Source organism: Camelina sativa, chromosome 9 (genome assembly GCF_030686135.1).
Source record: "Camelina sativa cultivar CO46 ecotype springtype chromosome 9, ASM3068613v1".
NCBI lineage: Eukaryota > Viridiplantae > Streptophyta > Magnoliopsida > Brassicales > Brassicaceae > Camelina > Camelina sativa.
The window spans coordinates 34,996,941-35,024,149 of NC_141888.1; the positions used below are offsets into that span (position 1 = coordinate 34,996,941).

Consider the following 27,209-nt stretch of genomic DNA (forward strand, 5'->3'; position numbering starts at 1 on the left):
ATCAAACCAAACCAAGCTGATATTAAATGAACCGAAATTAACAAATCAAATCAAACCAAACCAAGTCTAAACCAACTTCAACGCCATGGTTTTAACTTTGACTTAACAACAGAAGATCGACCGTTGTGCCCCATGGGGACGGAAGTCTTGGGCCTACCAAAAGAGGAAGTTAATAAACTGGAGGTACTTTTCTTTTCTTCTTCTGGTTTGGACTTGTGTGAGACGTCCCAAACCAAGCGAAGTCCACATGATGTTAGCTCCGCGGGGAGAGACTTAAACTCCTCTGAGAATTGCAAATCGGATTCGATGCCAATATTGTAGATTTTTTTGCTGAAGTTTTTTAACCCGCGGATGATTACCAGGTGATGATCTGATTTAACAACTTCTTTTTCTTCATCTTCAGTACTACTCTCCTTGGAAAGAAAGAAATCAGGTTTAAGGTAGAAATTAAAGTACCTTTCATATACCCATTTCCAGTCATAAGTAAATGGCGGGAATCGTATATGAAAGGGCTTCTTGCAAGTAATCATGATACACCCATCAAACCCCAGCATTTTCGGGGATGGCCATTTAAAGGGTAGGTTAATCTTTACGGACGTTCCCGTCTCTATTTTCTTAAAGTAATTGGGCACCTCGGTTCCAGGTAAGAAAGCGAATCTCAAGGAGTCCTATTCGACGACGACGACATAACAAAACAAAACAAAACAAGAAGTGTGAATGGTTTAAAGTTCATGGTGTCTGAATGAATGAGACAGAAAGTTGAAAACATACCTCTTCGTTTACTCCTTTGCTAAGAAACTGAGTCATCAGATGTTCTTTCTCTTTTAAACAGAAGCAATGGCTAAGATCAAGGTGTTTTATAGAATGGTTCAAAGGAAGAGAAACAGTTTTCAGGATTTCACAGCTATGTGCATATAGAAACTTGAGGCACAGTGGAAGCCCTTTTATCGATTTGAGTTTCTTGCACTTATTAATGCAGAGAGTTCTTAATGAGGAAAGCTTTTCGATGCTGGCTGGCAATGTCTCAAAGTCATGGCTGGTAAGATCTAAATATGAAAGCTTCATGAAATGTATAAGCTGATCTGAAACTGATTGAATGCTCTTGCAACCGTCAACCCAAAGCTCAGCCCACTGGAATCTCCCACAATCTTGTTTGTCATGAGAAAATTCCAACAATGATTGGAGGTTCATACAGCCAGAGAGTTTGACTGTCTCTGGCTGAACTAGTTCTGGCAATGCTTTGAGTCTGCAACAATTACCAAGGTTGACATATTTCAACTTAGGAAGTTGATTCATGGTTTTTGGTAAAGTCTCAAAATCATTGCCGCTCCAGTCCAGTTTCTCTAGGAATTGCAAGTTGCATACATCATCTGGGATCACTTCAATGTTTAAGTTGATCAGAATTAACTCTTTCAAGCATGGGAATATGGAAAGGCTATAACAGAGGAATCTTTCACCATCACTGTTGTAGTTGAACCTTGTAATCACTATTGTATTAAATCCATGGAACTCAGATGTGGGTCGAGGTTTCTCTTGTACTTTCTTCATTGATTCATGACCACAAAACTCACGCACAGTCTGAACGACCTGCAATCTCCTCGTAGCAAATTCAAGTGGTTGTTGGTTATGAGGTACTTGCTCGTCCCAATGCATCATCCATTCATGACCATGGAAGTCTAACATGGCCTTCTCATTTGCTAGTTGATCCTCCCTCTTCGTCAATTCAACAGGGGCTTGTTGCTCAGTAGTAAAACAGAGGTGATCTGCGTTGCCATCAAGCCACAACATCTGAATATGTATGTTTCCTCCAATGGATAGATTTGTAATGGACTCCATTTCCACTTCTTCACCCGAGAAATACAAAGCAATCTGACGGCGGCCCCTAGTCAATTCCCTTATAGTTGTGTGGTAACTGTTAAGCTCATCACAGTATGAGACATCAAGCTTCGTAAGCCTAGTAAGGTGACTGATAGACTCTGGAATTCTCTTCAGCCTCTTGCAGCCTTGAGTTATCAGTTCCTCCAAATTCACGGACACTGAAAGATCTGGAAGCTGTTCCAGATTTTCAGAGCCTGATAAATCCAATCTTCTCAAGTTTGGTATCCCCTAAGCATAATTCAACAAAGAATAGAAAAATTATGAAAATATACAAGTAAAGATACATGGTAATAAGCATTGATCTGTTGATAGCTTTTTACCATGGTTTCCTTCCAGAATATCGTAAGATTGCTGCAATGTAGACTGACTTCAACAAGATCTTGTGGACGGAATCGGCAAGGGAATGTTGTCAAGGGAAATGTGTCCCAATGTAGTAACCTAAGCCTCGATGAAAGTAGATTTGTATCGTCACTACTTAAATGCAGTTTGGACTCTATATGGTCCAAGTGCTTGTAGACCTTGAGGAATTTGAGATCACCATTGTACTTCCTATACCCACCCAGATGCAACGGCAAAACCATGTCACACATGTGTAGCGCCATGCAATTGGTTGGTTCGCTCATCTGTGCGATTAAAAACGACAAAGTCTGTTAGCATATACAAACAAGCTTAGTGCAGAAACCACCAAGGACAACAAAAAATGTTACAGATACTGTAGCGGCTTACCTTGTTACGTTCCAACAGTTTATAAATTTGATAAGGATCCCACAAAACTTTTCGTTTCTGGGACCTCTGCACAGATTCTTCATTCACAATTGCTCTAGCAGTTTGGTCTACCAAATTATGTATCTTTATATTCCCATCCGCTGTTATTTCAATGAGAGACTTCTCAGCCAATATTTTTAATCCCAGACAAGCCTGTAGTTCACCATCATCGAGAAGGGTAGTGGCACGCTGGAGTGGTTCTCCATTAAAGAGACACGCTACATGAAGAAAAACATTCTTATCTGTTTCCTCTAAGCCATTGTAGCTAATTTTCAAGATCTCCATAACATTTTTATCAGGAGCTTGTACAAATCTACACAAGGCATCGTCCCACTCCTTCAAAGATGTCAAACTTCTAAAAAATAAACCATAAGCTTCGATAGCGGCCGGAAGACCTTGTGCAAGTGAAGACGCTCGGATTGACAGTTTTTCATAAAGTTCAGAAGGAGGAAGCCCCCTTTCAAAAGCCAACTGGTTAAATAAGTGAAGAGCAGCACAAGTATCCAAGCACTTGACTTCATATACAGTTCTTACTCCACATGATTTAAGCAAGCCCTTGTCCCGTGTTGTGATAATAATTCGGCTGCCTGGACCAAACCAGCAAGAGTCTTTAGCGAGGGCATGCACCTGTTTCAAGTCATCCACATTATCAAGGACAACAAAGACTTTACGATGTCCAAACCTAGCCTTAATCTCTTGGGGTCCAAGTTCTACTCCTGACAACTCCAACTTCTCTTCAGAGAGACCAAGCGTGGTTGAAAGAAACTTTTTCCGTAAATACGAGACATCATGGTTTCTATAAATCTTCGAAACGTTTTGAAGGAAACAACGAGCAGGAAGTGGCTTTGAAAACCGGTCAAAGAGACATCTGGCAATGGTGGTTTTGCCAATGCCTCCCATTCCCCAGATTCCTATCATACGAACCTCATCCTCAGATTCCATACTCAATAAAGAATTCAGTAGCTCCATGTGAGCTTCCATTCCAACAAAATCACTGAAATCTACTGGCTGCATAATTAACAACTGGTATAAAATGCCTTCAACGATATCTTCAATCATCAAGGCCTCGTCCCCACTAGCATATATGGAAAATTCTCAGAACAATTAACGTTTTCATCATAGATATGGTAATGGTACACATCATAACGATAAGTTTGTGTAGTGAGAAACTTACCAAGTTGCAAAATCCTTGCCTGCTATGCTGGCGATCTGCCTGAGAGCCTTTTTCCAATGCGTGACCTTGTTAGCCATTTTTGAGCCTTGGTTCCTGTTGAATGTGAAACTCCCAGTCTGATGTCTCACGTGAGAAGGATCAACTCCATAGAAAATGGGGACGACTTTAATCTTCTTTTTAAAGTGAAGATCCATAATCATAAGGAGCTCCTCCATGCACCAACTAGATGAAGCGTAGTTCTTTGATAAAATGACAAGAGCGAATCTAGAGTCTTGGATGGCTCTGCTGATTTCTTCGGAAATGGAGTCCCCTATCTCAAGTCTTTTATCATCTTTGAAGGTAACAATTCCCTTGTTGACAAGTTCTTTGTGCAAATGGCTGACGATGTTCTTGCGGGTGTCTTCTCCCCGAAAACTCAGGAACACATCGTACTTCCAGACAGGAGACGTAGAGGATGAAGAAGAAGAAGCCATCAGTCTCTGTAGATTCAACTATGGCGCCCAAGAAGGATGAGGAAAAAGAAAGGTTTGCAAGTTTACCAAATCATTTCAAATTCATAGTTCGATAAAGAAACTCCAATTGTTACACACTTGCACGTTGTCCATATTAATCCCCCACCCCCACTTGTGACACACTTGCATGCACGTCGTCAATATCATTTGTTAATCCGTGAACACACTTATGGAGATATTATGCACCATTTGACTAACTCCGTCGCATTTCATAGTGCATCAATCATCTCTTCACTATCTCTATGGATTCTATTTCCCCTGTGTTCCTGAGTTTTAGAGAGGAGGACACCGGTAGGACTTTTGTAAGTCATCTCTACCGTTCGTTGGATCAAAAACAAATCCAAACTAACAAAGATGAAAACCAGCAGACGACGACGAGAGACGGAAGGATATCACCTGAGGTCGTTAAGGCAATCAGAGAGTCAAAGATTGCCGTCGTTGTGATATCGGAGAACTACGCCTCTTCCGTCTGGTGCTTGGACGTACTCGCGGAGATTATCGAGTTTTTTTGGATCTTTGAAATCAAAACAGTTTTTTACGAAGTGGATCCGGGGGATTTGACAAGACCATCGGGAAAATTCGCCGACGATTTTAGGAGACATGAAGAGAGAGAAACTCCGGAGACTGTGAATCGCTGGAGGAATGCAATGGAGCGCTTATTAGAGGAGAGCCGCACCACCGACTCTAGGTTTTGCTCCCTCGATTGGTAAAAAGAAATCTTCTAATTAATCATTTTGACGTTATGAATTTGTCTACCAAAAAACTAAAAATAAAATGAAAAGAATTTTGGGATCGACTTCAAGAGGGGTTATATGCAATATACAATTAGGTTTGAACTCCGAGGTTTTTTTCAAACATTGATTTGTAAATCTATAAGTGATCCGTAAATTTTTATTGGTCTAAATGACAACTAAATAGAGACCTTCTTCTATCCGACGTTAAGTAATAACTACTCTAGTGTCAACTTGCAACATTTTGTTTTCTTGACAGGGAGGATGATTCCAAGATGCTCGATGCTCTTATCGCCAACATTACTCATCTTCTGTTTGACTCTATATATGCGAAAGAGTATTCTGAAGAATCAGCCACCAGGCATTCGACAGGTGACCGAGGCTCGAGCGATTTGAGACTGATGAGCGATATCTATATGAAGCACATACCCAAAAGTTTGCATGGGTCAGGAGAAACTGGACTTGGACTTGAGAGATATGCACACCTAGACACGTCTCTTACAGAAGATATGTCGAATGAACAGCCTTCTCCAGCATCTGACGACCCCAACGGTCTTGTTGGGATGTATCGTCATAAGAAAGCGGTCTATGGCTTATTGGATTTGGAATCTACGAACCTTGTCCGTACAGTTGGCATTTTGGGTACCCAAGGAGTTGGCAAATCGACACTTGCGGAATGTGTTCTCGACGACATTTCATGCCACTTTCAACACCACTGCTTCCTAACCAATGTCAACAAAATCTATCAAAACCGTATCTCACCAAGTTTACTAAAGCATCTTCCAGGGACAAGGATGTCCAATGTCGACATCTTCGATGCCATCAAATCAAGTCTTGTAAACCGAAAGGTCCTGCTTGTTATTGATGGTGTTGATGATACTGACAATGAACAATTTAAGAGTGCCGTGAAAGTTTCCCGCTGGCTTGGTCCTGGAAGTAGGGTTATCATGACATCAAGATTCGATCATTCTCTTACCTTATGTGGGGTAAAATACGAGCTGGAGTGTTTGAGATATGAGGAAGCTCTTCAACTCTTCTCCCTATACGCTTTCAAGAGGACCTACCCTCTTATTGGTTTTGAACCGTTCTCCATTCGTGCTGTTCACTTTGCTGGGCGTCTTCCTCTAGCCCTCAGAGTACTTGGTTCATTTTTATATGATAAAGACAAAGAGAGTTGGAAAAGAACATTGCGCAAGCTCGAAGCATCCCAAGATCACGGTAGCTGCCTGGTATCTAACTACATCGGGACAGGTGAATACCTTCCAAGACGTCAAATAGAATTGGAACAATATGTAGGAGCAGATGAAGGAGAATATTCACCTTCATATCTCATGTTGCTTTGACAATCAAAGTGTTTACCATGTTCTAAACCTACTCAAAATATTCGGTGGATGTGCCAAATACAATAACAGTGATGTTTCTGTTATCTATGTTGATAGCTCATTACATAGCAGCATCTATGCACAGCATCTATGCAAAAGTTAATTTGAATTCTTCAAGTTTGAATTGTAATTTGAGTACACGACACGCTGGAAACTGTAATTTGAATTCTTCAAGTTTGTGACAGATCGGCCTTGGCAACATAATGTAGCTCTCTAAATTAATTAATACGACTGACCCTGTATTCCGGGCATACGAGAAAAGAGTCCAGCCCAGCATATTTATTTGCGACTTTCTTGATCCCGGAAATCTTGTACTCAAGAGTCACGGATAAAGATAAAGTGGACTACCCTGTATGACCTACAGTTCTTTTTAGTGGCTTTTTCTTGTCCTGGACCATTCATTTCCTTCTTCTTTCTTCTTAGATTTTGTGGATGATAATAACATTTATGTGTCAAACATTGATAGACGAATTTCGTAATACCACATGTTAATAATCTCGTAGTTTTACGTATAAATATTTGCTATTAACTCCCACAAGCCAGTCCCAAAGAAAGTTGAATCCGCTCTACTAAAATATGGACTAGACAATCAGTCAATCACTAGAAATGGTTATTCGACATTTGTCAAGGCTAAGCTACCAAGATCCATCCAGCGTACGCTAGGCTGATTTACCATTGCGGTTAAATAGTTCAATACATAGAAAAGCTATGTCGTACTTATCCTAGCAGAAAAGACAAGCCGTAACTTAATCTCTTGATCAGAGTCCGGATAAGATAGCAATTTGTTTCTAAAGCATTCCTGACACACGTCTTCGGCTAAAGTGGTTTACCCGCATGGAAAGGAAAGAATGGATAAATTCGAATCACCAATCCGTGTTTCAAAAGATAAAATGATACAAGATTTGCATTGTCTGCAACATGCACGATGATGGATATTGCATATTCAGAGTGTACGGATTACATGTTTAAATAGTTGGCATAATTAAACGACAACTACAGTCACTCTTCCCAGGGAGCCAGAATCTTATTCGACTCTGTATTTTTTTTTTTTTGCTAAGAGTCGACTCTGTATTTGACTCCATTCCAAGTATTTCTATGGAAAAAAAAAAACACCTAAAACCATGTTACTTTTTTGTCAAGTTTTATTGTGAAATAGAACTTGTTCAAACTCTTATAGTATTGTTTTGCTTGTGTGACCATATATAGGTAGATAGATTTTAGGATAAGCAACTTGATTTCTAAATACTTGAGTCAATGAAAATGACATTGCGTGCCAACTAATCTAACTCTTGTCATATACCGGTATATTCATTTACTTTAAAAAGTGTCATGTCACGATCATTCTTATGTAACAACTTTATCTAATAATCTCAAACAATGGAATGTATTTCTTTATGGAAAAAAAAAGAACAATGGAATGTTTCGCAACTGTTATTGGTGAAAACGGAATATAGACGACTTCTTGTCAGTTCGTAACAAAGATGTGCAGGTCACGTCATTCACTTGTAGCGATGACTTTCTACTCTAGTAGCTGCTTTATATATCAATCCTTGCTAGAAACTTGAGAAATTTCCTTGCAAAAAAAAAAATAATAACAAGGAAAAGAAAAACTGACAAATCGCTTCCTTTGGCTTTTAATTTTATCGTTACCATGACACACGACGTGTTCCTGAATTTCCGAGGGGATGAGATTCGCAAAACTTTTGTTAGCCATCTTGTCAGCTCGCTCAAGACCAAATACATCTCAACTTTCATAGCCTCTGAGCCTTTCGAGGACCTGGATCATGAGGCTATGGAACAGTCGCTAGTTGCGATCCCCGTGATATCAAAGCACTACGTGATTTCTGACTTCTGGATGGATGACCTGAGAAAGTTAATAGAGTGTGAGAAGATAGGAACTCTGACAACAATTCCTATATTCTTCCAAGTCAATCCTTTGGATATCTTAAGTCACGCAGTAGGAAAATACGCGGACACGCAGAGTGAGACCTTGGAGATGGTGCAGAAGTGGTTGTTGTTGAGAAATTAATCGGTTTAATATTGGGTTAAAGTATAATTGGTATCTTGTAAATACACAATTTATAAATTAACCACAAATATATAAGCCAACTAAATAAAACACTCTTATATTTATTTGTAAATCACTCACAATACAAAGTTTATAACTTATAGTAAAAACACTCAAATCTCACACCACTCGTTATTTTTCCAAACCTCACACACTCTCTTATTTATATGTTGCTTAGTATTGCAACTTCTCTTTATTATATTGGATGCTATGGGATGATTTGCTCTCGCTTGATCTCTCTCTATTTATAGGAAGCTTGCAGCCCACTTTTGTTGACAAACATAACAACCACCACTTCTTATTTCAACAATAGAAGCACCGTCCTATTTAATTACCTTCTCTTTTTTACTTTCAGTAAATCTTTGTAGCACATGTGAAAGTGATGATGAATTACTTTTAACACTCCCCCTCATTATCAACTTTCCTTGTGCGTGTAGTCATTCCAAGTAACATTCGAAATCCGATAACCTTAGATGCAGATAAGCTTTTTGTAAAGATGTCTGCAACCTGATCTTGTGTCTTGATTGGTTTCATGACAATATCTCCTTGAAGTACCTTTTCTCGCAAGAAATGATAATGTACCTCCACATGTTTTGTTCGAGCATGAAAAACAGGATTTTCGGCTAAACGAACTGCTGACAGGTTGTCACAGTGTAATGGAACTCCATCTTCTATCGGTTGGTTTAAATCTTTCATGAGTTGAGTCAACCAAGCACATTCTTGTGTTGCCATTGCTCCTGCTCTATATTCTGCTTCTGTGGTTGAAAGAGAAACGGTAGGTTGTCTCTTACTGCACCATGATATAGCTCCAGAACCAAGGTTAAATACATATCCAGTAGTTGACCTCCGAGTGTCATGATCTCCAGCATAGTCAGCATCGCAATAACCATTGAGCTTACTTTGTACTCCTTTCTTGTAAAGGAGTCCCCAATCAATCGTGCCTTTGATATATCTCAAGATTCTTTTAACTGCTTCAAGGTGTGGTTTCTTCGGTTTCTGCATGAACCTGCTAACAACGCCTACAGCGAAAGTTATGTCGGGTCTAGAAAGAGTAAGATAGATAAGACTACCTACGATTTGTCGATACATTGTTGTATCATCCAAGTCTTTTCCATCATAGGCACACAACTTCAAATTTGGCTCCATTGGTGTAGTGATTGGTTTACACTCAGCTAACCCAAACTTCTGAATGAGATCTCTTGCATATTTCTGTTGACCAAGAAATATGCCGTCTTTTGTTCTTTCAACTTCCAATCCTAGGAAGTGATTTAATTCACCAAGTTCTTTCATTTGAAATCGAACAAACAAGTTTTCCCTTGTCCTTTGAATCTCGCCCGTGTCATCTCCGGTGATGATTATATCATCGACATATACAAGAATAATTGATAATTTTTCTCCTTGAATCTTCACGAACAGACTCGAATCTGATGGGGCAACATGATAACCACTTTGGACTAAAAACTCCGCAATCTTCCCGTACCATGCTCTAGGCGCCTGCTTTAAACCATACAAAGCCTTCTTTAATTTGCACACATACTCTGGTTTTTCGTGATTTACGAATCCTTGGGGTTGATCAATATAAATTTCACGATCAAGTTCTCCATTTAGAAAAGCGTTCTTCACATCCATCTGCCATAAATTCCATGACTTACTTGCGGCTAGTGCTAGTAGCACACGAACTGTGGTTATCTTTGCCACTGGACTAAATGTCTCATCATAGTCTATACCATACTCTTGAGAAAATCCACGTACAACTAATCGGGCCTTGTATCGTTCGATTGTACCGTCTGGAAGAGTTTTCAGCTTGTAAACCCATTTGCAGGATATTGGTTTAACACCTTCCGGTTTAGGCACTAAATTCCAAGTTTGATTTTGTTTTAGTGCCAAAATTTCTTCTTCCATAGCTTTTCTCCATTCTGGATTCCTTGACGCTTCTTCGAATGTAGTTGGCTCTTTAACTTCAGCATACGCAGCATTTATGTACTTTGGATTTTTACGTCTTTCTCTTATAGACCTTCGTAGTTGAGGTTGTACTGGCTCCACTTGTTGTTCTTCTTGTTGAGTGGTCTCCACTTCATTTGGTGTTTCATGAACACCTGTTTTCCAAGGGCTTCTTGACTTGGATCCAACGTTCGATTGAGGTGACGGTAACTGTTCTTCTGTGTCTTCATTGCCAGGAGACGATTCTAGTTGTAACTTCGTTTGTAATTTTTCTTGCAACTCATGCGTATCTGGTAAAGCTACCTTGTTTGCCCACCACGAAGATGCCTCATCGAATACAACATTTCGTGAGACATATATCTTGTTTGTATTGGGATCACAACATCTCCAGCCTTTCTTTTGTTCGTCGTATCCCACAAAAATGCAGCGAATGGCCTTCTTGTCAAATTTACTGCGATCTTCATCGGCAATAAAAACATAGCACACACATCCAAATACTCGAAAGTAACTGACCGTTGGTTTCACATCATATAACTTCTGAAATGGTGAAACAAACTCCAATCTTGGTTGTGGCAGCCTATTGGTGATATAAACACCCGTCTTCATGCATTCTGCCCAAAATCTTGTATCAACGTTCTTAGCGTGCAGAAGACTTCGACAAATTTCTGCGAGGTGGCGATTCTTTCTTTCGGCTACTCCATTTTGTTGTGGAGTTTTTGCACAAGTGAGTTGTCTCCGAATATTAACCTCCTTAAGGTAGTTGTTAAACTCGTTTGAAGTGTATTCTCCTCCATTATCAGTGCGTAGGCACTTGATCGTTTTACCGAGCTCACGTTCTACTGTGGTCTTGAATTCTTTAAATTTTTCTAAAGCCTCATCTTTATGCTTTAGAAAATAAACCCATACGTATCTTGAAAAATCATCAATAAAGGTTATCAAATATTGATAACCACGTGTTGATGGTTGTTTGATTTTTCCCAGCAAATCTGAATGAACCAGCTCCAACGGCTCCTTAGCTTTAAAATTTGAATCCTTGTAAGGCAATTGATGTGCCTTACCATATTGGCATCCTGCGCACACAATCTCATGGTTCATCTCAAGTTGTGGGAGTCCCTTCAACATCGACTTCTGCATCATAATCTTTAATTTGCTGTAATTGACATGTCCGAGTCGTGCATGCCACAAGTCGCCAGTGTCACTTCTCCTCGTTTTTTCAACATAGGCTTCTTCTGCTGACATCACATAAATAGCCCTCATTTTTGGTCCTTCTATGAACGGTGTGCCAATAATTTTTAATTCTCGATACACCTTCACATCTTCTGGACCAAACAGTACGTAGTTGCCTGCACTTGTGAGTTGGGGTACGGATAACAGGTTCTTCTTCATTCCTGGGACATGGTAAACATTTCGAAGTTGAATTTCTTCATGTCCATTCTTTTGTGGTAGATTTGTCTCACCAACATGGGCTATTGGCAATTGTGTGTTATCAGCTGTTATAATAACACGATCTCCATTGTATTTTGTGATGTTCACTAATTTTGACACATCTCCTGTCATATGATTTGAACACCCAGAGTCAACGATCCAATCATTTTTGTAGTCGACTGAGTGATCGCATACAGCGGTGAGTGCAAATTCTTTTATTGAGTCTTCCTCTCTTCCATCATCAAGATCCACTTCCTCCGCAAAGAAAGAAGTTTCAAACTCCCAATCTTCTTCTCCATGTCCTTCATTCTTTGAACTTGTGGCAGCATTTCCTTCAACTTTCTTTGACCAACAATTTCTTGCATAATGTCCCTTCTTGCCACAATGGTAACATGCATCACTTTCATTATTATTTTGTTGCCATCGATTCTGACCACCTTGATTATTTTGAGCTCCTCGAGCTCCCCCTGATTGGAAACTTCTCTCATGGTTTCCTTGAGCATCTCGTTCTTGTCCGTTGAATCTCCCGGTACCACGTCCGCGTCCTCGACCGCGACCTCGACCACGTCCTCGACCACGACCATAACCATAACCTTGGTCATTTCTCTTATTGGTGAATAAAGCTGTCTCTTCACCATTGGTTGGTCGGCTAAGTGTGGGTTTATCTAGATCCTCCTCATTCATTAGCAAATTCTCTAGATCTGCTAAAGTTGGCTCGGTAGCCCAGCCCCGAGTTGCCGTAATAATACTCTTGTATTCTGGCTTCAGACCATGAATGATAATTCTTTTCATTCTTGTCTGAGTAATAGAATTTTCAGGATCTAGTTTAGAAATCTCATCACAAAGAGACTTCACTTTTGAAAAATATTGACTCACGGTCATATTCTTCTGGGAGATAGACAAAAGCTCATTCTCAAGCCTTTGTAATTTTGCGTCATTCTTCTTCGCAAAGATTGCCGTCAATATGTCCCAAGCTTCTTTTGGTGTTCGGGCATCTTTAATCCGTTGTAGAAAATCTTCTTCTACAGCCACGGTTAAAGCATACATGGCTTTACCAGCCTTGACCTTCCACTTCTTTAAGGCGTCATGATCACTCGTTGGTCTTTGAGGTGCAGCATCTTGTCGTACCGGTGTTGAGGTTGAGGTGTCGGAAGTTGTATTTGTGCTTCTTGCTTCTCTTGGTGGTGTCGTCTCAGCTCCGTTAACGATATCCCATAAATCTTGTCCGAGCAAATAAAACTTCATGCGAGTACTCCATGACCCATAATTGTTGTTATTGAGCTTCTCAATAGAGGTAGTAAAATCCGTCATGATTTTACCAAAAGCTTCCAAATAACAACTAAACAAATATATATTAGAGTTGGTCGGATCGACTTCGCTCTGATACCAAATGTTGAGAAATTAATCGGTTTAATATTGGGTTAAAGTATAATTGGTATCTTGTAAATACACAATTTATAAATTAACCACAAATATATAAGCCAACTAAATAAAACACTCTTATATTTATTTGTAAATCACTCACAATACAAAGTTTATAACTTATAGTAAAAACACTCAAATCTCACACCACTCGTTATTTTTCCAAACCTCACACACTCTCTTATTTATATGTTGCTTAGTATTGCAACTTCTCTTTATTATATTGGATGCTATGGGATGATTTGCTCTCGCTTGATCTCTCTCTATTTATAGGAAGCTTGCAGCCCACTTTTGTTGACAAACATAACAACCACCACTTCTTATTTCAACAATAGAAGCACCGTCCTATTTAATTACCTTCTCTTTTTTACTTTCAGTAAATCTTTGTAGCACATGTGAAAGTGATGATGAATTACTTTTAACAGTTGTATGCTCAGGTGTCTCGTAAACCTAGCTTCAATTCCAATGATTGGTACACTGTTTGCTTCTTTTTTTTTTAATCTTATGTACATTATAGTAGAATTGTTAATATCGTTTCCTTTTCGGGTTACTAAGCAAAATACTGTTTTGGTGTGAGGGTAATAATGTAGTTGTCAAATACTAGGAGAGTTCCTGATCTCAAGACTTAGTATACATTTAAACAAACAAAAAAACTTATTTTACATGATAGGGAGGACGACTCAGAGCTTGTGGATAACATTACTAGTTTCGCTTCTAATATCCTGACATCTTCCACATCAAGCTATCATAGTACTGGTTTAAGCCCGGCTAGGAGTTTGAAGCTAGAGAGTGCATTCAGCCCTTTAAATTACAGAAGCCCTCACAAGTTTAAATTTCGGACATGGCATTGTTCTCTCACCTTACTCAGCGAACTCCGCGAACATTTTACACTATTCTCGTTGCCCCTGCTCAGTCTGGGGATGAAGCGTCGCCTGAAAGAGCTGCGTTCTGTAACATTGCACACAGATTCTACAGTAATTGGTATTTGTGGAACGGAAGGAGTTGGGAAGACAACTCTTGCCAGGCACCTTTACGAGGAGATCTCACCACGATTTCAGCATCATATATATATGAAGAATAACATCAACAAGTTGCAGAGTATACTAGATATGCTAAATAGTGAAGTTTTTACGGGGAGCTCTGATAATGCCATCAAGGAAATGATGGGGAACCGGAAGGTTCTGCTTGTTGTTGATGGTGTAAATGACATGAACCAGCTAAAAGGTATAACCAAAGACGCGAGTTGGTTTGGTCCAGGAAGTCGGGTCATTGTAATCACACAGGAGAGGTCTTTGCTAACTGAATGTGGAGTGAAACAAATCTACGAGGTTGAGTGTCCTAGATACGAGGAAGCTCTTGCTTTCTTCTCAGAGATTGCTTTCAAGCAGAGCAACCCTCTCCCTGGTTTTGAAGGTCTCTCCTTTCGGGCTGTCCATGTCGCTAATCGTCTTCCTCTGGCCCTCAAACTGTTGGGATCTTTCCTACGCGATAGGGAAAAAGATGTATGGATAAGTACATTGCGTACCCTCGAAGCATCTCGTGATAGCTACGCTTCAGAGATCAATAGGTACATTGGAGCAGATGACTATGCACCCAGACGTCCGATCAAAGTGGATCGACACATTGGAGTAGATGAAGCAAACTCTTTCCCGTTATATTGCTTGGCTCTTGAATGATCAGTGGGCATGTTCATAAGTCTACTCCAGTTGGATTTGTTTGAAAAGAATCTTGTGAAAACCCTGGTTGAATAAGACGAACAAGGACATATGTTCGTCACTAAACTCTTTTGTATATTTATCGTTTATCATGTGTGTACGTTTGTGTGTGTTTACTGTTTTATTTCATTTTGTGTACATGATGGGTAGATTCAGATAAGTCTCGTCAACACTCGTTGGACTCAGAAGCCACTAGTACTTTCAAGCTTGGAAAAACAAATTGAACCAAAAGAAAAAGTCTTCTGACAGGAGATTAGGAACAGGACGGCACTTTTAGAAGTGGAGATCGAGGTAAACAATGTGAGGAATGATATACATCTGAACATCCCTAAGTAGAATGGCAAGGTGGAAAGAATATCTACCGAGAAAAAATGATTTTTAGGTGATGCGGTGCCAAAAAATGGCAACATAGCATTTGCAACTTAGAAATAAGATGTCAACATAGCATTTGCACAAGCACAAGGTTCTATTCGAGAAATTGTGCTAGCAAAACAAACTACAGACTAGAGAAAAAGCAGACCGACCCTATTTTTCCAATTACAAAGTTAAGCGTTCCCAGACAGCTACTGACAAACAAACAAACAAGCCAACAGCACCCATAGACTTGTAGGAGATCAAATAAATAAAATAAACAAAAGGGTTAAATGATAAGTTGAGAACAATATCACAAGAACAAACAATGCAGAATCGAGTTACCAGATTTGTTGGAAGAGTTGGCTTGGTTTCGTCCGTTTCTTAACATTTATACCAAAAAACAAAACATTTGTTGGGAGTGTTTTTGCCAATCATGCAACATAATTTACTAGTATGACCTTTTTCATCTATCAGGGCTTTGGAGATCCATTCTGATTCTGTGACTTGAGTTCCCGAATCAACCTTTGGAACAGAGACAATGGAGTCACAGAAACCTGTCATTACCTAAAGGGATAGCAGACAAGTTCTGTTCATGTATGCAGAAAAGAGTTGAAGAGTTGAATCATAACCACAGCACGCATATATCATGTTCTTTGCATACAAAAGTCAAACCAAAAAATCAGTTTCTGAGATGAGTTTTATTAGAAATACAAACCTTGTTTTGTGAGGGTGATGTTGGAATTTCTATGTTAAGAGAGCAGTCTTTAGGGAAACCTTCTTTCTCTATGTCACTGATAGTTGCTGTTAATCAAAGGTAAGCCACTTTCTTGGCTTTCATCATACTTCCTATAACCAATACGAAAAATTAAGGCAAAATAATTCCACATATGTAGCTGCACCTATTACCACGAAGGCACGAGAGTCTCACCAGTTCAACGATATTGACAACAAGGGTATTCCAGAACTCAAAGGCTCTCTGGCTCCAGCAACTGCACCTGAATAGAACCTGGAGGATTCTCAAAAATAAGGAAAACAGAAAAGACGGGCAGACAAGACAGAAACACTTACATTATATATATTTCTCAGAGCTTGATCCATGATTGATTCCACTAATTACATGAAGAACATAAAAAAGAAAAAAGATACAGAAATTACGAAATACCAAAATATCACATAGTCATATGATGAGATGATCAAAATGCTAACCAGTATTAGTTTTGACCAAACAAAGATTACCCTGATAATCCGAATGCATTCCACACTTATGGTTTCCATTCCATATGTATATAGAAAAGATACATGCGATAAAAAAAGGTAAAACAAAATCTACACTTCCCAAACGAGTTGAAAATCAATTTGTCGTCTATTTCCCCCTCTGTGGATGGGTTTCCAAGAAAAGTTAATTTTTTTACTGCTCTGGGAAGCTTCAATATGATTAGCCGCCCTCCACTGAGTCCACATTCTGAATGGACAGTCTTTTCTGTTTTTCGCTAGGCGAGCGCATCCGAAGATTTGTGAAGCAGTCACAATGTGATAAATCGAGTTTTGGCAGGCAAAATAAACTACCACTGGACCCTGGAGTTTGTTCCAGTCTTGTACAGCCTTTCAGTATCAACTCCTTAAATAGTGTGGCCCTTGCAAGATCTGGAAGACTGGAACTTTGGTCAAAATGTTAAAGTCTGTACATCTAGTCTCCACAACTGACAGATTCCCTGAATATAAGAAAAACACAGAAGACGGTGAAACCTCAGAGACAGTTCTAAGAAGTTAGTTATTAAGATAACTGTCCTTGTCTAATTGATAAAAATTTTACATCAACAATGCAACATGTGTTCAAGGCAACTGAACTTAACATTAAAAAGTACATATAACCAAGCTGAATTTTGACTGACCTATTAAGATTTTCTAAAGGTTCTTCAACTTTCCAAATTTGAAGAGAATCGACAGGTCTTTGTTTTTTGTTTTTGGTTATCTTGTCTGTTTGGTCATCTTCCCAAATCAAGCTAAATCCACATGATTTTAGCTCCGCAGGGGGAGACTTAAACTCCTCTGAGAATTGCAAATCAGATTGGATGCCAAACTTGTTGATTTTGTCGCTGAAGTTTTTTAACCCGCGGATGATAACCAGGTGATCTGATTTAACAGCTTCTTCTTCATCTTCAGTACTATGAAAACTACTTTCCCGGCAATGAAAGAAATCTGGTTTAAGGTACAAATAAAAGTACCTTTCATATCCCCAGTCCCAGTCATAAGAAAATGGCGAGAATCGTATATGGAAGGGCTTCTTGCAAGAAAGCATGATACACCCATCAAAACCCAGCATTTTCGGGGACGGCCAAACATGGGGTAAGCCAATCGTTAGGGACTTTCCTGTCTTACTCTTGTCGAAGTAACTGGGCACCTCGGTTCCAGGAAAGAAAGCAAATCTCAGTGACTCCTATTCCACGACAATAACAACAACCAAAAAAGGAAAGAGAATTATCAAGTTCATGGTGTCTGCAGATGGAGGAGTGGGAGAAAAAGCTGAGAACATACCTCTTTGTTTTCTCCCTCGTTAAGAAACTGAGTGATTAAATGTTCATCCTGCTTTAAGCAGAAACAATGGCTTAGATCAAGGTGCTTTACAGAATGGTTCAAAGGAAGGGAAATCGTTTCCAGGGATTCACAGCCATGGGCGTAGAGATATTTAAGGCACAATGGGACTCTTTCTATCGATTTGAGTTTCTTGCACTTATTGAGGCAGAGAGTTCCCAGAGACAAAAGACCTCCGATACTTGATGGCAATGTCTCAAAGTCATTCCTGCTAAGATCTACATATGATAGCTTAATATATTGTCCAAACTTATCTGAAATTGATTGAATGGTCTTGCAGTCGTCAACCCAAAGCTCCAGCAACTGGAATCTGCCCCAATCTTGTTCAGCATGAGATATTTTGAACACTGATTGGAGACTCACACAGCCAGAGAGTTTGATTCTCTCCAACTGAACTAGTTCTGGCAATGCTTTTAGTCTGCGGCAGTTACAAAGGCTGGCATATTTCAACCTGGGAAGTTGATTCATGGTTTCTGGTAAAGTCTCAAAATCATTGCCACTCCAGTCCAATTTCTCTAGGAATTGCAAACCACATACGTCATCCGGGATCACTTCGATGTTTAAGTTGATTAGATTTAACTCTTTCAAGCAGGGAAACATGGAAAGGCCATAGCAGAGGAAACTTGCATCATCAGCGTTGTATTTAAACCTGATAATGTCTATCAAATTGAAATCATGGAATTCTGACATGGGTCGTGGTTTCTGCTCTGCTTTCCTCATCGGTTCAGGACAATAAAACTCTGGTACTGCATGCAGTGTCCTCATAGAAAATTCAAGAGGTGGTTCATTATGAGGTAGTTGTTGCTCCCCCTTCATCAATTCATCAGGTGCTTGATGCTCAGTACTAAAACAGAGGTGATCTGCGTTGCCATCAAGCCACAACATCTGACTATGTATGTTTCCTCCAACGGATAGATTTGTAATGGACTCCATTTCCACCTCTTTACCCGAAAAATACAGAGCAACTTGACGAATGCCCCCACTCAGTTCCCTTATAGTGATGTGGTAACTATTAAGTTGATCACAGTATGAGACATCAAGCTTCGTCAGCATCGTAAGGTTACTGATGGACTCTGGAATTCTCTTCAGCCTCTTGCAGCCTCGAGTTATCAATTCCTCCAAATTCACAGCCACTGAAAGATCTGGAAGATGTTCCAGATTTTCAGAGCCTGACAAGTCCAATCTTCTCAAGTTTGGCATCTCCTGAGAATAATTCAACAAAAATAGGGAAATTGTGATAATATACAAGTATTGGAAGACACATTTTCATAAGTATTGATCTGTTGAGAGCTTTTACCATGGTCTCTTCCCAGAATACTGTCAGATTGCTGCGATGTAGACTGACTTCAACAAGATCTCGTGGACGGAATCGGCAAGGGAATGTTGTCAATGGAAATGTGTCCCATTGTAGTAATCTAAGCCTCGATGAAAGTAGATTTGTATCGTCACTACTTAAATGCAGCTTGGACTTTATATGATCCGAGTGCTTGTAGATCTTGAGGAATTTGAGCGTGTCGTGGTACTTCGTATACCCACCCAAATGCAACGCGAAAACCATGTCACACATGTGTAACGACATGCAATTAGTTGGTTCGCTCGTCTATGGGAATAAAAACGACAAAGTCAGTTGGCATACAAACAAGTGCAGAAACCACCAAGAACAACAACAGATGTTACAGAAACTGTAGAGGCTTACCGCGTTACTTTCCAGTAGTTTATAAATTTGATAAGGATCCCACAATACTCTTCGTCCCTGGGGCCTCTGCACGGATTCTTGATTCACAATTGTTCTAGCAGTTTGGTCTATCAAACTATGCATCTTTATATACCCACCAGCTGTGATTTCAATAAGAGACTTTTCAGCCAATATCTTTAATCCCAGACAACCCTGTAGTTCACCATCATCGAGAAGGGTAGTGGCACGATGGAGAGGCTCACCATTAAAGAGGCACGCTACATGAAGAAAAACATTCTTATCTGCCTCCTCTAAACCATCGTAGCTAATTTTCAAGATCTCCATAACATTTTTATGAGGAGCTTCTATAAATCTACATAACGCATCATCCCACTCCTTCAAAGATGCCATTCTTCGGAAAAATAAACCGTAAGCTTCAATAGCGGCTGGAAGACCTTGAGCAAGCCAGGACGCTCGGATTGCCAGTTTTTCATAAAGTTCAGAAGGAGGAATCCCTCCTTCAAAAGCCAACTGATTAAATAACTGAAGAGCAGCACCAGTATCCAAGCACTTGACTTCATATACAGTTCTTACTCCACATGAAATAAGCAAGCCCCTGTCCCGTGTTGTTATGATAATTCGGCTACCTGGACCAAACCAGTTGGACTCTTTAGCGAGGGCATGCACCTGTTTCATGTCATCCACATTATCAAAGACAACAAAGACTTTACGACGTCCAAACCTTGCCTTAATCTCCTGGGGTCCAATTTCTACACTCGAGAACTTCATCTTCTCCTCAGCAAGACCAAGTGCTGTTGAAATAAACTTTTTCCGTAAATACGAGGCATCATGGTTTCTGTATATCTTCGAAACGTTTTCAAGGAAACAACGAGTTGGAAATGGCCTTGAAAACCGGTCAAAGAGACACCTGGCAATGGTGGTTTTGCCAATGCCTCCCATTCCCCAGATTCCTATCATACGAACCTCGTCCTTAGATTCCATACTCAAAAGAGAACTCAGTAGCTCCATGTGAGCTTCCATTCCAACAATATCACTGTAATCTACTGGCTGCATAATTAACAACTGGTTTGAAATGCCTTCAACAATCTCTTCAATCATCAAGGCCTCGTCCTCACTAGCATATGGAAAATTCTCAGAACACTTACAAACGGCTCCATAGACATGGTATTATTAGTACACATCAGAAACATATGTTGGTAGGTAGTGAAGTGAAAACTTACCAAGTTGCAAAATCCTTGCCTGCTATGCTGGCGATCTGGGTAAGAGCTTTTCTCCAATGCGTGACCTTGTTAGCCATTTCTAACCCTTGGTACTTGTCGAATGTGAAACTCCCAGTCTGATGTCTCACGTGAGAAGGATCAACTCCATAGAAAATGGGGACGACTTTAATCTTCTTTTTAAAGTGAAGATCCATAATCATAAGGAGCTCCTCCATGCACCAACTAGATGAAGCGTAGTTCTTTGATAAAATGACAAGAGCGAATCTGGAGTCTTGGATAGCTCTGCTGATTTCTTCGGAAATGGAGTCCCCTATCTCAAGCCTTTTATCATCTTTGAAGGTAACAACTCCACTGTTGACAAGTTCTTTGTGCAAATGGCTGACGATGTTTTTGCGGGTGTCTTCTTCTCGGAAACTCAGGAACACATCATACTTCCAGACATGAGACGAAGAGGATGAAGAAGAAGCCATCATTAGTCTATGTGGTCAAACTTCCAAAAGTAAACGGAGGTTCAATAAGACCTCCCCAAAAGTTAAAGATCCCTTTTGACTTTTGAAGCTAAACCTACGCCATTGACTGACTTCATTGCAAATCTTCGACAATCTCTTCAATCATCACTAGTTCCCTACACTAAATCGATAACCATGGCTTCTTCTTCCTCCTCCTCATCAAAACCCGATGTGTTTCTGAGTTTTAGAAAGGAAGACACCGGTAGGACATTCGTCAGCCATCTCTACCGTTCGTTGGACTCAAAACAAATTCGAACTTACAAAGATGTGAACCAGCATACGACGAGAGAAGGGAAAATTTCGCCAGAAACCGCTAAGGCAATCAGAGAGTCGAAGATCGCCGTCGTTGTGATATCGGAGAACTACGCCTCTTCCGTCTGGTGCTTGGAGGTACTCGCGGAGATTATTGAGCGTTCGTGGCTCATCAAAATCAATACAGTCTTCTACGAAGTGGATCCGGAGGATTTGACAAACCCAACCGGAAAATTCGCGGAAGACTTGAGGAGACATGAAGAAATAGAAACTCCGGAGACTATGAATCGCTGGAGGAATGCACTGGATCTATTAGAGAGCCGCACCGACCGTAGATTTTGCTCCCGCGATTGGTAAAAGTCTTCTTATTAAAGACATAAAATAGTTGTCTACTAATTTGGTTTAAGAGGTTCTAATAAACTGTAACTAGGCTTTAAGTACAGTTGTTTTCTTGACAGGGAGGATGATTCGAAGATGCTCGATAATCTTATCATCAGCATTACTTCTTCTCCTACTGATGCCCTCCAATCAATTCGTCGAAGGGCATCATCAATCAGGCAATCTAGTGTTGGCGAAGAATCGAGTGTTTCGGGATTGATGACAGACATCGGTACCAAGTACACACCCAAAAGCCTGTCTTTTTCTGGAGAAACTACACTTGGACTTGAGAGATATGCACTTGAAGACACATCTGTTATGGACGATGTGTCAAATGAACCGCCTTCTCCCGCGTATGACGAATCCAACGGTCTTGTTGGGATGTATCGTCATAAGAAAGCAGTCTATGGATTGCTGGATTTGGAATCTAAGGACAGTGTTCGTACAGTTGGCATTTGGGGTATCCAAGGCGTTGGTAAAACGACACTCGCTGAGTGTGTTTTCGACGACATCTCAGGCCACTTTCAACACCACTGCTTCCTAACCAATGTCAACAAAATCTATCATAACCGCATCTCACCAAGTTTACTTGAACATCTTACAATGACAAGAAGTTCTTATGATATCTTTGATGCCATCAAACCAAGTCTTGTAAACCGAAAAGTGCTGCTTGTTGTTGACGGTGTTGATGATACTCAGAGTGAACAATTTAAGAATGCACTCAAGGCTACCCGTTGGCTCGGTGCCGGAAGTAGAGTTATCATGACAGCCATTCACTTAAGTCATGCGGAGTAAAATACGAGATGGAGTGTCTCAGATATGAGGAAGCTCTCCAGCTCTTCTCAATACACGCTTTCAAGAGGACTTACCCTCTTACTGGTTTTGAACCTTTCTCCATTCGTGCTGTCCACTTTGCTGGATGTCTTCCCCTGGCCCTCAAAGTACTCGGTTCATTTTTATTTGATAAAGACAAAGAGAGTTGGAAAAGAACATTGCGCAAGCTCGAAGCATCACAAGATAATGGTAGCCGTCAGATATCTAATTACATCGGCGCAGGTGAATACCTTCCAAGACATCAAATAGAATTGGAACAATATGTAGGAGCAGATGAAGAAGAATATACACCTTCATATCTCATGTTGCTTTGAGTCTTTGACAATCAAAGTGCATACCATGTTCTAAGCCTACTCAAAATATTTGGTGGATGTGCCAAATACAATAAAAGTGATGGTTCTGTCATCTGTGTTGATAGCTCGTTACATAGCATCTATGCAAAACTTGTAACTTTACATTTATACTTGTATCCTGAAAAGTGAATTGTAGGTGTTGTCACTGAAGACTGAGATCAAAGAAGATAAAAAACTGAGACAAGATGCTTGCCAGATATATGGGTAATGGAGGCAGAGGCAATAGTATCAGCCATGGTATTTGGGTAAAAGATCGTTCTTCTCAATCAAAAGGTATACAAATTGTATGAATTCGAAATAGAGAAAAAGCAGACCGACCTTTTTTCCCCAATTACAAAAGTAAAACAGCTACTGACAAACAAACAAACAAGCCAACAAGAGCAACCCAGACCTTGTAGGGAGATCAAATAAATAAATAAACAAAAGGGTTAAATGGCAAGACGACCACAAGAACAAACAAATGCAGAATCCAGTAATCAGATTTGTTGGGAGAGTATTGGCCAAATCATGTAACATAATTTACGAGTATGACCGTTTTCATTGATCAGAGTTAAGGGCTTTGGAGATCCATTCTGATGCTGCGGCTTGAGTTTCTGAATCAATATTTGGAAGTAGAGACAATGGAGTCACAGAAACCTGCCATTACCAAAAGGGAAGTAGCTTATCATACATATATATATTTTTCTTAGAAATATTTACAAGACTTAAGAATTTAACCAGAAAAAAATGTGTTTCATGTTGAGTGCAAGTGTTGATTTAGAGAAGAACAGGATGCAGAAAATGAGAATGGATATATGATACAAAAAAGAGCACGATCATGCGACTTACAAAACCATCTTCTAGAGCCTTGACATCCAAATCTTCATCTGTGTGTTCTTGTTCTTTAGCAAGAAACTGCAAATATATATACGTCGGAATTTACAACACAATGAATATCAAAAGGAATTGTGAAGAGAATGGTTATAAGTTTGTCTTTACCTCTAGACGAAAGAATTTCTTAACACGGGTATCAGTTTTACCAGCAACACCAACCGATTCAATCTCCACAATACTCTTCTTCTGAGTGGTAAAACGACGAGCTGCCCCCTGAGATTGCCAAATATCTTAATATCAGAGTCGAATATACTAATCTTGGACCTTCTGAACCAACAATTAATCTAAAAAAAAAAACACAAATTCAGAGGTTTAAAACTCCTGAATAGGGAATAAACTCACAGCAGCTGAAGCATCCCTGCCAAGCTGGGCGAGCTGAGCCCCTAGACTTTGTTGGTTGGACATGAAATTCCCAGCACCAGGGTGACGGTGAGCTGAAACAGCTTGCCAACTAGGATTCTGTCTCCACATGCTTTGTTTTGTTACCTTGAAACCCTATTCATATGTACAAGAAACGTCAGCTTCCCTATATCTTGTTTTTGTTAGACGAGTTTTGTTAAAGATACAAACCTTGTTTGATGAGGGTGATGTTGGAATTTCTATGTTGAGAGAGCAGTCTTTAGGAAATACTCCTTTCTCAATGTCTCTGATAGTGGCGTTTATCAAAGGTAAGCAGACACCAACGGCATCCTTAAAGTGACTCTCTTGGCTTTCATCTTTCTTCCTATAATCGAAATGAAGAATTACGGCCAACAAACCCAAATATGTAGCAGCAGGAATTCCCACAATATACTCACCAATTCAATGATATTGACAAAGAGGGTACCCCAGAAATCAAAGCCTCCCTGGCTCCAGCAACTGCACCTGAATAGAACCTGGAGGATTCTCAAATAAGTAAATACAGAGGAGACAGCCAAACAATGAATTACCACTTATTTAAAAGACAAAAGGCACTTACATTTGATGGCCACAGCTTGAACCCTGATTGATTCCACTAATTACCTGAACAAAACAAGCAGAGGCAAGGATACAGAACTTACGAAATACCAAAATATCATTAAGTTAAATGATAGGACAATAAGCAAAATGCTAACCAGTATAGGTTTTGACCAAGCAAATAGCGCCCCGGATAATCCTAACGAGATGCAGTCCACAGGAGTCCCTGAGACAAAAGAATAATTTCAAATCCTATGAACAAAAACTCACACCAAATGTATTAAAACAAGAAACTGGCAACAAAAGGAGAATCCAAGTCTACACTAACTTGAAAATCTATGAATTTGGTATCAACATAGACTTGAAAACGTTCACGTCCCATATACTTAGTTGTCAAGCTTGTAGATGTTGTGAAAACTATAGAAAACTGTATTTAATAATCATATCAATCAAATCCGCATACCTGCAACTTCAAAGGCTGTGGCACCTTTCATAGTAACAGAGCTTACAGCGATTGTTTCCCCTGGAGTCATAGAATGAGCAGAAGCTGATTTGTCCCTGCAGATTCCAATTCACCACCATAAGTTCAGAACTTTTAACTAACCAAAACACGTGAGGTGAACAAATCAATAAAAATCAAATTAACAAAATTCGGATTCGTTCGTAACGCACGTTTGAGGAGCACAAACATGGACATTGTAAAGCCCTTCAAGAACCAAAGCCTCAACGAGAGAAACAAGCCCTGGCGAATCAATCCCATCACCATTCGTAACTAAAACAATTGGTCTAGAGTCATCGATCTCTTCCTCCACAGCCGCGGCAACGTCAACGGAATCAGATGTAGACGGAGCCTCCTCCGTCGATCCATCGCTCCCAACTTTTTCCTCGTTCCCTCCTTTTCTCTTCGAAAGCACATCTTGGAGATTCGAAACTAGCGCCGCTGACAAACCATTGTTCTTCGAAGTCATTGATAGAGAACAAAGAAAGAAAACGCAGATTTGATTTGGGTCTGTGTTGAACGAATCAGAAAAAAAAAACCCTAACGAGAGAGATTAGAGAAGAATAAAATTAGAACACAGAACGGGTCTAACGGAGACAGAGAGAGAGAAGAAAGGGAGAAACTTTAAAAAAATTGGAAGAGAGAGAGAGAGAGAGAGGTTGAAGAAGAGATTACTTGTGAACTGTAACAATTTGAGTTTCCTCCGCTTTAGATTAGATTGAATAGAGAAGAAGCAGAGAGTGACGACGCGCAACTTTTTTTATTTTATTTTATTTTCAGACAATAATATAATATTATTATTAAAATCCAATCCAAAAACCATCCAATAGGAAATTGGGAAATGTTTATGTAAATATTAAAAAATTTATTATGCATTTAACACATAAAAATCTTGAGAATTTTTTAAATATTATATGGATATTAATTATTTTCTTTTAACTGTGGTCAAAAGTTAAAGATGGTCGAGATCTAATAATGATACAGTTATCAGATGTCATAAGAAGAATTATGACATACATTTAAAGCTATTGGAAAAAAAAACAGTTTGAACCGACAACATTATAGTACCATGTTGGTTGAATAATTAAATAAAAATGTTAATTGTTGCTAGATCATATGGTAGTGAAAATGTTTATATTTTCTGTCAAAAATAGCCTTTTGACTTAATTATGTTTAGATACACTAATGCTTTATTACTAAATTTGGGTACAGTAAATTAAAAAAAAAAAAATAGACATATGGGAAGAAGAAGAAAAATTAGTATGTCTAAATAAATTTGTCTATTTGGTAGGTAATTTCTAGCTAATAATTGATTTTGTTAGTTTAGCTAGCATTCCATATTAATGATTAATGATTTAAAAACTTATTATGGATGGCAAAAATAATGTAGGGTCTCAAAAGTCAACAGAAGAATTTAGAAAATGTCAATGCGAGGGTGATTACTGATTGAGAGATAAGTGTCTTCCTAATCATAAAAAATGTCAAAGGTTTTAGCTCCTTAGTTTTTATATTATTGAAGTGATCGTCACGTCGTGATAATTACTCGGGTAACAATAATATGTTATCAAATTTTCGTTCTCTAGAGAAAAAAAAAAAAAAAACTCAAAAAACATAAACATTGACCCCAAATAAATGAATAATACATTAAATTGTTGTAAAGTATAAACTTAACTGGAGCATCATTTTCTTTTTCTCCTTAT

General features: G+C 39.4%; 5 protein-coding genes and 2 pseudogenes across 8 annotated transcripts; 4 read left to right on the forward strand and 3 right to left on the reverse strand.

The window, feature by feature from the left end:
* Positions 1-3: 3 nt before the first annotated feature.
* LOC104715827 (disease resistance protein RML1B-like) lies at positions 4-5,030 on the reverse strand. The gene is made up of 5 exons (XM_019230074.2): positions 3,818-5,030; positions 2,605-3,718; positions 2,199-2,501; positions 772-2,106; positions 4-668 (listed from the first exon to the last, which is right to left on the reverse strand). The coding sequence occupies exons 1-5, from the start codon at positions 4,288-4,290 to the stop codon at positions 78-80; spliced, it is 3,816 nt and encodes a 1,271-aa protein (XP_019085619.2). The 5' UTR covers positions 4,291-5,030; the 3' UTR covers positions 4-77.
* Positions 4,572-6,626, forward strand: LOC104712894 (disease resistance protein RPV1-like). The gene is made up of 2 exons (XM_010429887.2): positions 4,572-5,035; positions 5,320-6,626. The coding sequence occupies exons 1-2, from the start codon at positions 4,572-4,574 to the stop codon at positions 6,401-6,403; spliced, it is 1,548 nt and encodes a 515-aa protein (XP_010428189.1). The 3' UTR covers positions 6,404-6,626.
* Positions 6,627-8,007: 1,381 nt separating this feature from the next.
* On the forward strand, positions 8,008-15,137 carry LOC104712895 (disease resistance protein CHS1 pseudogene; annotated as a pseudogene). The gene is made up of 3 exons (XR_015566020.1): positions 8,008-8,452; positions 13,724-13,770; positions 13,969-15,137. The product of XR_015566020.1 is annotated as a disease resistance protein CHS1 pseudogene (transcript).
* LOC147939172 (toll/interleukin-1 receptor-like protein) lies at positions 8,094-8,471 on the forward strand. Its single transcript, XM_087465901.1, has one exon. The coding sequence runs from the start codon at positions 8,094-8,096 to the stop codon at positions 8,469-8,471; it is 378 nt and encodes a 125-aa protein (XP_087322027.1).
* Positions 15,138-16,582: 1,445 nt separating the features above from the next.
* Positions 16,583-21,988, reverse strand: LOC104712899 (disease resistance protein RML1A). Of its 2 annotated transcripts, XR_015566021.1 has the most exons (7): positions 20,876-21,380; positions 19,656-20,769; positions 19,257-19,559; positions 17,903-19,162; positions 17,593-17,804; positions 17,260-17,500; positions 16,583-17,079 (listed from the first exon to the last, which is right to left on the reverse strand). XR_015566021.1 is itself a non-coding variant. In XM_087464851.1 (6 exons), the coding sequence occupies exons 1-6, from the start codon at positions 21,346-21,348 to the stop codon at positions 17,055-17,057; spliced, it is 3,720 nt and encodes a 1,239-aa protein (XP_087320977.1). In that variant the 5' UTR covers positions 21,349-21,988; the 3' UTR covers positions 16,583-17,054. The 2 variants fall into 2 exon arrangements, 1 of the variants encoding a protein (XP_087320977.1); XM_087464851.1 differs by having other exon boundaries at positions 17,260-17,804; positions 20,876-21,988.
* On the forward strand, positions 21,520-23,351 carry LOC104712897 (disease resistance protein CHL1-like; annotated as a pseudogene). Its single transcript, XR_015566022.1, has 2 exons — positions 21,520-21,989; positions 22,095-23,351. The product of XR_015566022.1 is annotated as a disease resistance protein CHL1-like (transcript).
* Positions 23,352-23,441: 90 nt separating this feature from the next.
* Positions 23,442-26,269, reverse strand: LOC104712896 (uncharacterized). Its single transcript, XM_010429889.3, has 10 exons — positions 25,683-26,269; positions 25,474-25,568; positions 25,169-25,236; positions 25,033-25,076; positions 24,872-24,949; positions 24,645-24,798; positions 24,417-24,569; positions 24,180-24,287; positions 24,030-24,095; positions 23,442-23,837 (listed from the first exon to the last, which is right to left on the reverse strand). The coding sequence occupies exons 1-10, from the start codon at positions 25,976-25,978 to the stop codon at positions 23,739-23,741; spliced, it is 1,161 nt and encodes a 386-aa protein (XP_010428191.1). The 5' UTR covers positions 25,979-26,269; the 3' UTR covers positions 23,442-23,738.
* Between the last annotated feature and the right edge of the window lie 940 nt (positions 26,270-27,209).